Source organism: Cephus cinctus, unplaced genomic scaffold (assembly GCF_000341935.2).
Source record: "Cephus cinctus unplaced genomic scaffold, Ccin1 Ccin1_scaffold0330, whole genome shotgun sequence".
NCBI lineage: Eukaryota > Metazoa > Arthropoda > Insecta > Hymenoptera > Cephidae > Cephus > Cephus cinctus.
The window spans coordinates 1,188,750-1,200,632 of record NW_014333027.1 but is presented as its reverse complement, the minus strand read 5'-3'; the positions used below and the strand labels follow the sequence as shown (position 1 = coordinate 1,200,632).

Genomic DNA, 11,883 nt, shown 5'->3' with positions numbered 1-11,883 from the left:
TGATACATACTGTTCAATGACAAGGACTAATTTCTGCGTTTGACATATTAATAGAGAATTTGTTTGCGCATCTGTCAATCTTAGAACAGTATAATTTAAGGCAATCGGTCAATTGACCATATGTTCCTCATAGCGAAGAGATTTATCGAATATGCTTACGTATTGAATATGTCGCGCAATTTCTGTTTTCGTGAGAAAAGGTTGATACAACGGAAGTTGTGCATACTTCCGGTTGAGTAAAGTTGTAAAGTAAGAAATTTATGTCTCTCTGATAGACGATCCAGCTGTTCTGACAGGTTTTTTACCGATGCTATTTATGCTTGCCCTGCAAACATTATTTTTTCGCGTAAATAGGTATGGGTATACGTATATAGTGATTTCGATCTATTATTTAGGATTTATGATCGTATCATGGATCTTAAGAAGAGCCAGCACGTGAGTTCTTTAGTGAAATTGGCAGATTTTTCGGTTCTACTTAAACTGTAAAGAATCACTCGAGGGTCAGTTAGAATTTGATGCAGATTATTTTCGAATTTTTATTAAATTCTTTATTTTATCTTGAATCATATAGTATACTAGCCCTCGTATTTTGTCAACATGTTGTTCAGGGTTTTGGCATAGGACTTTATGTACCGTGACTGGACATATTTTTTTGCAAAGAAATCATTCGACTCGGACCAGTTTGGACCAATTCCTTCATCGAATTCTCAGAATTTGCCAACGATTTCCGGGCAACTTGACAATATGCGACAGTGCGCAGTATTCTAGATTCATTTGCTTTTTTGGAGTACATAATTCATAAAATTAGTCGAAGGAAGCAACGTTTATTAGCTAATCTTATAATAACTTGCCGTTTTCCATGCAGTTAGACAATTTTGGTTTAGCTTTCCTTGAAAATGATAAATGAATAGAAAAACAAAAGAAGAGATTTAACATTTCAATTAGAATATTCCACATCCTATTTCACTTTATTTACTTAAGGAAAGGCAAAAATAAAATACAATCTGTAATTCTAATTCAGTAAATGCCATTAGGCTGACTGTATTTTTCGTAGAACAATTGAAAAGTTTGATTCTTCCAATAAGAAATGTCTGCATCGTCGACGTAAAGATTCAAAATATAAGCAATGAATTAATACCGCGAAATTTTTAGGGATTCTAGGAAATGTCGATAATATCGAGGATCCAAGGGACTGATTTATTCGAATTTTACAGACCCCAAGAGATTCTACAGGCCTTCCAGGGACACTGTTTTAGTACAGCCAATTCTTGAATAAATAATCCCACCACTAATTTCTCGCCACTCACGAGTTTGATATTCAATAGTTTGATTCTATATCTGTAATAAATTAGTTTGTATCATCAGTTTTATCGAATATTACTCCAGGAAGATGTATAAATATTAAGTCGTGTAGAGTGACTGCGCCGTTAAAATTTCATCGCTATTATAAGCTCATAAATGTTTCGCTGGCTCGATATGTTTGTTAATTTTCCATTATTGAAAATTCATCGCCCAAAGGGAAAGGAGATATAATTAGTATTTACTATCGACGTCTAAACACGCATATTAGAGTGCCTAATTTTTAACTCCTATGTTTTTATTCGCCCACGGGATATATAGGCTGGCAAATTGTCAAGACGAATGTACGAGCAAAGAGCATACTAAATACTAAAACTATAAGTATAAACTGAGTACAATCAGTTAGAATACAGTCTGGTATGTAATTATACTGGAATGACCTAGATACATATATCTGCATACATCATAGGGAAGAGTGCGTTAGATTTTACGTTGTTTACCCATATTTTCAAAATTCTGCAAATAACTGCTGAAATCATTTCGACGGGATATTGAAAGCTGTCGAAGATTTTACAGTTGTACCAAGGTGTATCTGTTGATGGCTGTTTAAGAAGGTTCATTGGGATTGTGAAAAATGTTTATTCTTAGATTGATAAAATCCAACTGTGTAATGACGGAGAGAACAAAAGAGTACATTGTATTTTCAAATACATGCCATAGTTTTGATGATTTCGCAAAATAGGATTTGGCCATCTGTCCACAGGTTGTTGATTTTCTCACTCATGTTTTCTGGGCATGCTGACAAACGTGACTAGCATGATATTGGCGCTTGTTTGTTATACTCGTTGTAATATACATATGTGCTATAAAATGCTATATAGAAATTTGTAACGTTGTACGGCGCCTTTCGAGATTGGTGGGCTATTGTCGGAAAGCTCGGGAATATGACCAACGAGGAGCCCAGTTTTCTCGATTTTTTCGACACGTACGACTAGTCGAATATAGCTGCGAAGGTGCCGTTATCCTTGGCTATGCCACATATCTTTCCTCGTACTTTGTCATTTGGTTATTGTTTCTGGCAAGCATTAAACATTATCTATCTGTTGGATGAAGTCCATGCAAAATATTTTCCGATTTCATGATATATTGAACTTCGAGAAATTCGTCATTAGATTTCAAGATTGAAACGCAGTTGAAAATGTATATTATCATTTTCTTCTTTACTGACTTGTATCTTGAATTTTTGGTAGGTGGCACTATTTCTTACACTGAATTTTTTTCATTATTTAACTCGTCTCTTTATCGACTGTTGATAATGGATGCAAACATAACCAAACCTTGTTAAGATTGAATATACCGGTTTGAGGTTATTTACATTATTAGCTCGATGTAAAGGAATAATTTTGTTAGAAATATGAATAAAATACTGTCAGCACCTATAAAACAAGTGAGCCAGAAAATTAATTCGGGTGAAGTACGGCCTTCTGAGATTTGTAAATCTGTTCTTAAGTTAACATCAAGTATTAAACCGCTAAACGCATACATTACAATAACCAGTGATCTAGCCGAAAAACAATCACAAGATGCAGATAAAAGACATAATGAGGGAAAATCTTTTGGAAGACTCGATGGAATTCCTGTTGCTATCAAAGATAATTTCTGTACCAAAGGACAGCGTACTACATGCGCATCTCCAATGCTAGCCAATTTTATTCCAGAATATGATGCTACTGTTTATAATAGATTAAAAAATGCTGGAGCAATTCTTATTGGAAAAACAAATCTAGATCAATTTGCTATGGGTTCAGGCACTGTAGATTCTTATTACGGACCAACTAAAAATTTATGGAATTCTGATATCTTGAATTATTATGTTTATGATTTTCATAAGGAAACAAGTCTAAATATGTCACCACTCAGAAAAGATGATTGGTACATTGCAGGTAAGGCATAAAGTTTCCCAAATATTTATACTTCTATATTAAAAAATGGTATTCAATATAGGTGGTAGCAGTGGTGGTTCAGCAATTGCTGTGGCAACAAGAACTTGTTATGCTGCCATAGGATCTGATACTGGTGGTTCTACTAGAAATCCTGCATCATATTGTGGACTAATTGGTTTAAAACCAACTTATGGCTTAGTATCACGCCATGGACTTATACCATTAGTGAATTCAATGGATGTGCCTGGAATAATTACTCGAAACGTAGATGACGTTCTATTAATTCTTAATGCTATAGCTGGACCAGATAGTTTTGATTCAACTACGTTGCAAAGAGATTATATGCAGTTTCAGTTACCTGAGTCCGTTGACATTACAGGATTGAGAATTGGTATTCCTACAGAGTATCGTGTTCCAGGATTAAGTGAAGAAGTCGAATCGTGTTGGGACAAGGTCGCATGTCATCTGAAAGAAGCTGGTGCTACAGTTATTCCTGTTTCTCTACCGCACACTAAATATTCCATTGTTTGTTATTCGATTCTTAATCAGTGTGAGGTTGCCAGTAACATGGCACGATACGATGGCATAGAGTATGGTCTAAGAGCTGATGAAAATTACTCAACGGAAGCACTTTATGCTAAAAGTAGAAGCGAAGGTTTCAATGATGTTGTTAGAAGTAGAATATTGGCAGGAAATTATTTTTTGCTTCAAGAAAATTATGATGATTATTTCGTTAAAGCAATGAAGATGCGCAGATTAATATCAAATGATTTCAATGCCGTGTGGGATTCCAATGTGGATATCCTACTTACACCAACTACCCTCTCTGATGCTCCTCTTTATTCAGAATATACTTCTTCTGATAATCAAACTCAATGTTCCATTCAAGATTTTTGTACGCAACCAGCTAATATGGCAGGGATACCAGCTATAAATGTACCAACAACAATCTCCAGAAAAGGACTACCTATATCTCTTCAACTTATGGCTCCATTTCTTCATGAACAAAGATTACTTACTATAGCCAAGTGGATTGAACAAGCTGTTCAATTTCCACAACTTACCTTAAAAGATACATATTTGTTAAAATGAAGCCTTGTACATAAATTGTAAATAGACGTATTTATTTTAATACATATCTTATGTATACAACTTTCATTACAAAAATTACATCAATCTTCAATCATATGTTTAAATAAAAATAAACATATTCAGCATAGGTATGATTTATTACTCATATTTATCTATTTTGTATATTCAAGTCTCTATGCATTAAAAATATTTCATCCATTACGAGTTAGAGACCATAAATCTTTGTGTTTTTATGTTTTTATTTCAAGCAGTCACCACTGCAGAAAGTAATACGTGACTATACAGGTAATCACTTCTCATAAAGTAAATCTTATTAACAGTTAAAATAATATCCCCCGGTTATAGAGCTGTACTAAAAAAACGCTGACGTTTTTATAACGATTCAACTCACAAAGAAAATATCTCATTTAATTGAAGCTACGCGCAACATGTATTACTTATGGCTAAATACATTCATTTCTGTATTTTGCAGTTACATATGATAATATGTCTTTTCCGTCGGTCGCGCATATCTGCGTTGTGTTCAATAACAATAGGAACACGGGAACAATTTAAGTACGTATTTTACATCCCCAATACATTATTATTTGAGATGGTCCTGATGCACATGAGTCATTGTACTCTGGAGCACAATTGACTGTATCTTAGAATACCATTGGCGGAATAATCAGGCCGTGTCTCGTCGAGTAAAGTAAGTTTAGTGTTATAACGTCATTGAAACTCGTACTCTATCCAAATAATAATTCATTACACAAATGTCATCCACTAATTTAGTGTTGGACGATCAAGGGTATCAGGAACTTTACATACGTTCAATTTTCATATTTAATAATAAACTACCATTGGAAATATTAAACCGTATTCAATGATGTCCTATCCATTATACGGCTAAGGTGATATGCCAAGGTGTTTTAGGGTGGATGGTGTACATTTTCAGGATATGATTAGTATAAGGGATGACATTGGAAATGAATGATCAGGCTGGGAAACAGGGTTGGGCATAGGGTGGTAGGGACGCATGCGTCGACCCGGGCTGGGGCTGTTAGGTTGTGGTCTGGCGCTGCACGTCAGTTGTATAAAAGTCGTCGTTACGTTGAGAGGTGATTTTACAGGATTTCCTGCACGAAGTGTGGACGTAACCGTCGCGGTGCTTTTAAATTTTCTTACGGATTTCCGATTCCGGCTGATTTTTATAGCATTCTGTTGATTTTAATTGATCGACCGAAGAATCAGTTTCAGTGAGTGATTCAATATGGTTACACACGACTTTACTCGAATAGACTCGAATCGCTATTCAAGTTTACAAGTGCGCAATAATTGCTAAAACGCAAAGGATATTGACTCCTTTTTTAAATTACTTTGATACTTAGGAACTGTATGACTAAAGGCAGTGGCCTCTTGTAATACGAGCTTTTTACACTGATTCTTGTATTCGTGTCACCTATGTAATTTGATAGGTGTTTCGATACGCTTTAGACACATTTTTTTGCGAATTCTTTGGCTTTCTTCATGTATAATCGGTTTACACTTGAACTCTAAGAGTAAAGGTGTAACTCAAAAGATATGTATACAAGATGCATAAGAATTTTAATAAACGACACTCCATTGATAATTTCTAATCCGCTAAAATAATAGGCTATATTTTTGTTAATTATATACAGTACAATTACTATTTTCAAAGTATCTTCTTCGTTTCGTATGTTCTACGTAGATATCAGTATGACGAGTTGTATGAATGGAGTATAATATAAAAAGACTTTAGGGACTGAGATTCTTTTGCGAATCCTCTTCGTTACATAGGCACTATCTCAAGCGTTGAAAAGCATAATCGAATGACAAAGGAAACGTTTACGGGCGGAATAGTATATTCTATAGAGATAATGGCGACGTTCTAAGTACCTAATTATCACTGATATCTTTTTACCCATGAAATTTAACTGATCAGTTTAAATTACAGTGTTAAACTGCCGCGACGGATTGAGATACCTGATCTACTTGCATAGGGGTTGAGAATCCGATATGTTAACAAGGTTAAGTGCTCAAAGAACGTAATGGTGCAGATTTTTGACAGAAAGAGGCTCTTCCTAAATAGAATTGATAGATCACGGAATTAATATATATAATCGGTACGTTAAAGGCTATTTCGACAGCTACCGGACAGCTGCGACATTTGAGGTTACTGTTCGCGACTTGGATTCGGATCGATGCATAGTGCAGTGTGATCGTTCAGTGTTTGGTTGGCGTGGCAACCGTGAAACTTTTTAACATGGAATAGATTGACTGTGCGAATTGGCAGAGACTCTGAAGTGTCTGAACGTTCAAGTGGAAGTATCGATCAAAGAGGTAAGTTTGAACCTTTAACCTTGACATCAGTTAGTTGATCCATTGCCAATGAATGGTTTATATATTTTTTGCCCGACCTACACTTTTCGGAGTCATTACATCACTGTAGATAATATTGTCATCGCTTTAGTGATTTTGTCAATGATTTTTTTTTCTAGCAATTAATACTTTAATCCCATCTATGATTGGTAGTTAAATTAATTATGACCTATAACGTCCCAGACTTTTTTCTACTCCATCTGGTAAGTGAATTTGCAGGCAAAAAAATAATGAATCTATATATAATTTTGTGTCGTAAGAATTGTTAGATTATTACAAACTTACGAAAATCGTTAAATCAGTTTGATGAAAACTGAACAATGACGTTTAAAAATGATTTCCTGTTTGGAAAAAAAAGGTATTTAATTTATTTCTCCAATGTTTCTCGATTTTGTGACAGATTTGGAAGATACATCTAAGTCATGTCTACGCATACATATGTTTTGAATCCTACGTCGTATCGTGACACATTACGTATTCAGTGAGAGCAGACGGCGCGGCGACGTCGGCGTTGGCATCGGTATGCCTATTGATGATTAGGTCGTGGGTACAGATCGTCAGTTGGATGACGTCAAAATTTACTTGCGGGTAGTACAAGTGCGACATCCGGGCCGTCGTAATTACTAGTGGCGTCACTCATTCGACTTAAAGTAGGGGATATGTCGGTGGCCATTATGTGAACGCGATATACTAAAGCCAACTAATATGTGGGCCAGTCAGTGCTACGCGTATTGTCATGCGAACGGTTGCTGCTTCCTCGAGACGTTTCGTCCTCGCATGCGCCATGTTCTTTACCCTAGTGAATGATCAGCGACCAAGAAGAAGACTTTTTCTGTGGGCTAGATGGCTACTCTGGTTCCTCTACGCGAATGTACTCGAACTTGGTGAGTGTATGACGTCCGTAAAATTTCCATGTGTCATGGCCGCCCAAGCTTTTTGTCTATTGCAAAGACTCATTTTACACTCGGAGAACGAGAATAACGGATGGTTAATAATAGTCGTGAAATTTCACTTGAAAATTTTTAACTCGTCTATAAAATGGTTTGTTATTTAACAATCTGCAACCTCATCAGTAATCATCGTTATGAAAGACAAAGTTGTTATTGCGTCTCGAGGATGAGTACGGCGAGTTTATTGTTCCTTTCGTTTTGTAGAATGTCAACGGACGTTTGGACGTCATGAAGCGTACCGACGCTATGTAGGTAGTTTGTTAGTTAGCAGAGGAGTATAAGGTAGGATTGGTCTAGAGAGTACCGTGCAAAAACGCTCGTGTAGCCATGATCGTTCGCTTTGTGTCGGTCTTTTAATCGACTGCGCCCACGTGCGCGAACTGGGTCGCCACTTCCCCTCACGTTTGAACGCCCCGACCACTTCCGCATGCTTCGTTCCGTCGCGACACGTCGCTTCGTGAATACTAGGCTGCAGGCATAGGTTTACTTAAAATCGAGTAGGTACCGTAGATCGGCTGACAAAGGGCCAGACGTAGAACTGCGAACAAAGGACCACGTCGAATACCCTGGAACACCTGCTTGCCAAAACGCTGCGATTCCCCTCGGAAATTCCAAAATGGTTGCAGCGTATAGGATCTTTCGGAATGTAGGAACGCAGTAGCGTTCATATTTAACGCTGTGAAATTCATCGTCCTCTCTATTATGCAGAACGGTTGAATTGCTGCCAATGAGAACCTTCCTGTAGTCACGCGATGGAATTTTTCTTCGAGCCTGAGCCTTTTCTCCTTCTGTTTTTACAGAAAAATTCGAATTCCTGGAAATTCATGAATTGTTGAGAAAAAAAAAGAAAAGTTTTGTCGGTATATTCATTTTTAGGCATTGAGGGATTTGCTAATTGGATAACGACTGGGGTCAAACTGCAAACCGTTTTTGGCAATGCGTACGTGATTGATCCGAGAATTCCGAAGCGGCTATTCAGTCACGGAAATATTAACCCCCGCTTGGTTAGCCAATGAGCAAACATGCGGCTCATGTGATAAAGATTGAGTGATCCTCATAGGGAGAGTTAGTGGACCTGAGAGTGAGACAGAGTCAGAGGGAAAGTAAATGAGTGACTGAGTAAGAGAGGTTGATTCACAGGAATCAATGGCGGTTGATTGCCCCCTGGGCCAATTACCTACCTAGCTATCAAGGGTAACAATAGCACTCTTGATTCGCAAGTTCCACAGTGCGCCTAGTCCTATTCCATAGCCTTCCATTTTCATGCTGTTATGTCCACCAATGGCCTCGTTTCGTCCAAATGAATGTTTTATGCTGTGAAATGCCATCACAGGAATACGACAGAGGGAAAATACATCAAAGTAGTGTCATTACTAGGTATGCCTATGGGATGTGTATCTGTAATTTGAAAATAGGTACAAAATGATCTGCGTTAAATTTCATATAAATTTACAAATATCATTTATTCAGGATACAACCTCTGTACCTGCACGAATTTTCGTGATGATGAAATTCTATATAAATTTTGGAATTGAATTTAATGGGACGAGGAAGGTGAATGAGTTGGGTATACGTGAGTTATCTTTGTTAGAAAGTCTCGTGTGAAATTTTCCATACGGTGCATGTGTTATTGGCTATTGTTATTATACTTTTGAGAAGAGAGCTTAGCTTTTTCGAGGATGATATTCTACCTTTGAAATTTTTCGTTAAACTCCCCTCTGACAAATACGGAATAACTCATGTTCCAAGTGTTCTGTGCATTTTGCAAGGCTTTTCCTACTATACGAGAAGTGAACTAGAAGTGGGGTGATTAGTAATGCGAGATATTTTTCAGAGTCGCGTAAGGTTCCTCACTTCAGTATTATTTTGTCATGTGTTACCAGGAGTGAATGGTGGGTACAAACCTTTGAAAAATAATATCCATGAGGATAGGATACATTGATAATGTATTTCTTATGTGTACCGCGTATATTAATTTGCCTAAATCATTAGACAACGATCGATATATTTTTAGACGTTGACGGCTTTATCCCCAATGACAATATGCAGACGATTTTACGTATTATACCGACATATTACATTTTTACGTTTTTGCTTTAACGGAAACATTGATCAGTTCAAAGTGCAGAGTTTTAATCTCAAGTGGAGGATTAAAGGCAAGCTTAAAACGAACCCTTTGGTATTAACAAGACTATTTTTTTTTTTTAATTTACAATTACTCCAATTTCTGACCTTATCAAGTCTGTAGCAATTCATTTAGAATACGTACCTAGTAATTAATTTAACTAGGGGTTTTCCATAGGGCGTTCGCATGCGAACTACACGTTGCGAGAAGAGAGCGACAGGGAGGGGGTGATAGAGGGGGCCGTGTTACGGTGTAATGGGTAAAGTGTCCAGATCGGTAATCGGCGGTTTCACGGCATTGTAACGGAATCTCCTCGCCTTCTTAGATAAGACCCATTATTAAGGGCGAGCACGCATGGACCAAGACGGTATAAAGGAAAGGGAGATTTTAGGGTGAGTTTGTTAGTGGCAATTCTGTGACGCACGCCGGGCTTTCCCGCTCGTCGACGTTGCTTTTTAAGCGCCTGGTTATCTCCCACGAAATTCACAAGGGGAAAATCTTGCACGTTCATCGGATACAAGGACAAAGTCAACTAGCAGCCACAGATTACAAACTATAGGCAGACCTCGATTGTCCCGTAACCAACCGGTTGACCCAATTGAGGACTCGCACCCAATCATACAATTTTTAAATCGCAATATTTCACGTCGATATTAGATCGAGATTAATCGATCTCAGCCAATGTGGATATAACGGTAGTGCATTGTGGGTAGGATGAAACAAGCTTTCAGCAAGGTATATATACATATATCGCTAAAGAAAAATGAATATGAATATTCAGAACGTCGATTGCGCAGCATCCATCTAAGTGGTCCAGATTTATTCAATTTGAGGTTTGTATTACACCGACTGTACGGTATAGATCACGGTCCATTAAGCATCTTTAGATATTACGCAAAGTTATTCGCAAACATCTATCATACCCACTCTAACCGAGTATCAGGTGGAGGTTCAGAGACACGTTGAGAGTTCAGAGCCACAGGTAGAGTGCGCCACCGTCGGTTCGGTTCCAGCCGATCTACCCTTGTTCGATGCCGGTAAACTTCGGCCGGACGATCTCCCTTCCGAGAAGCCGAGTTCTCGTCTTCCCTGCACCCTGCACTCCATCCGAGTATTGATCCGTTGCCTCTTCCCTCGTCGTTACGCCCCTGCGGGGGCGGATTGCCCCAGACCCAAACCAAAACTCCAGCCCCAAACCAAACCGCCTTACCATCCCTTCTCCAGCCCCATTCCATTTCATCCCGCAGGCTCTTTCTACGTGCACGATTTCCTCTCTCCTTCTGTCACACTCTCTTTCTCTCTCTCTCTCTCCCTCTTTCTAACTTTCTACCTCTCGTCCTTCTACTCAGGTCTTTCTAGTATGTCCGATGTATGTGGACTGTTGATATTCATATATATATGTATATATATATACATATATATATATATATGAGAGCTTGCACTAGGTGTCAAGTCCAATGTACGTTGAGCATATCGAGTAGCATTTGGTATTGCATTTCAAAGATACTATTTTCCTAGCACAATTACCAGCGAAGCATATAGTCGAAACAGGTTTGTATCCGGTGAAAAATGGTCTGCCAATCAACAGCTATTTACGAATACTCAGCCTAAGCTCAAATAGCACGTGTAAATATTGATATATATGTATATTAAAAAATTTGACCGGGTGAAAAAAATTTTTTACAATTAAGCAAAAGTAGAATGGGTACCTGTAGTATAGCTGTGCTGTATATTAAAATGCATCCCTCTGCTCCCCGCTTCAATTCTCTTGATACCCACAATCAGTCGTGCTTGATGTTTGCTAAATCTGTGGTACCATGAGAAAAGAGAAACCAAAAAATTGCGACTTATTACTTCGACAAGTAAATCGATCGAATCGATCTCCCTAGGATCGATCACCTTACGGTCGAAGTACAGGAGCAAATGAGTCTTGTAGGAATAACGAATAGTCGCTCATCCGTTATTCGCGAGGAACTTTTTTATTTACGCTTGAGTATCCTCGGTCCTGTAATAAATGATCCGTGGATTTTGTCCATGGCGACGATAGGCATAAAGACGTGTCATGAAAATTTCGTTATATCTGATATCCTGA

General features: G+C 37.9%; 2 protein-coding genes across 9 annotated transcripts in view; both read left to right on the top strand.

Moving 5' to 3' along the window:
* Positions 1 to 2,574: 2,574 nt before the first annotated feature.
* Positions 2,575 to 4,535, top strand: LOC107266684 (glutamyl-tRNA(Gln) amidotransferase subunit A, mitochondrial). 2 transcript variants are annotated; one of them, XM_025083950.1, is made up of 3 exons: positions 2,575 to 2,773; positions 2,857 to 3,242; positions 3,304 to 4,535. In XM_025083950.1, the coding sequence occupies exons 2-3, from the start codon at positions 2,996 to 2,998 to the stop codon at positions 4,332 to 4,334; spliced, it is 1,278 nt and encodes a 425-aa protein (XP_024939718.1). In that variant the 5' UTR covers positions 2,575 to 2,773; positions 2,857 to 2,995; the 3' UTR covers positions 4,335 to 4,535. The 2 variants fall into 2 exon arrangements, with proteins under 2 accessions (XP_024939718.1, XP_015592912.1); XM_015737426.2 differs by having other exon boundaries at positions 2,576 to 3,242.
* An 881-nt stretch (positions 4,536 to 5,416) lies between these two features.
* The window catches only part of LOC107266683 (kazrin), a 42,276-nt gene continuing 35,809 nt past the window's right edge, over positions 5,417 to 11,883 (top strand). Inside the window, exons 1-2 of one of the 7 annotated variants that reach the window (XM_025083945.1) lie at positions 5,417 to 5,572; positions 6,485 to 6,677. Coding sequence is in view for 1 of the 7 variants with exons in the window: in XM_025083938.1 (XP_024939706.1) it covers positions 7,453 to 7,600 (148 nt within the window). In the remaining 6 variants the exon portion in view is untranslated. Of the gene's footprint in view, positions 5,573 to 6,291; positions 6,678 to 7,375; positions 7,601 to 11,883 lie in introns of those variants that run through there. The other 6 variants (XM_025083944.1, XM_025083943.1, XM_025083942.1 and 3 more) reach the window with 6 other exon arrangements.

What these genes read in the sequence shown, in the direction of transcription:
- LOC107266684 (XM_015737426.2), top strand. Translation starts at nt 2,714, where the DNA reads ATGAATAAAATACTGTCAGCACCTATAAAACAAGTGAGCCAGAAAATT. An exon ending in AGATGATTGGTACATTGCAG is followed by an intron (nt 3,243 to 3,303) that starts GTAAGGCATAAA and finishes TATTCAATATAG; the next exon opens with GTGGTAGCAGTGGTGGTTCA.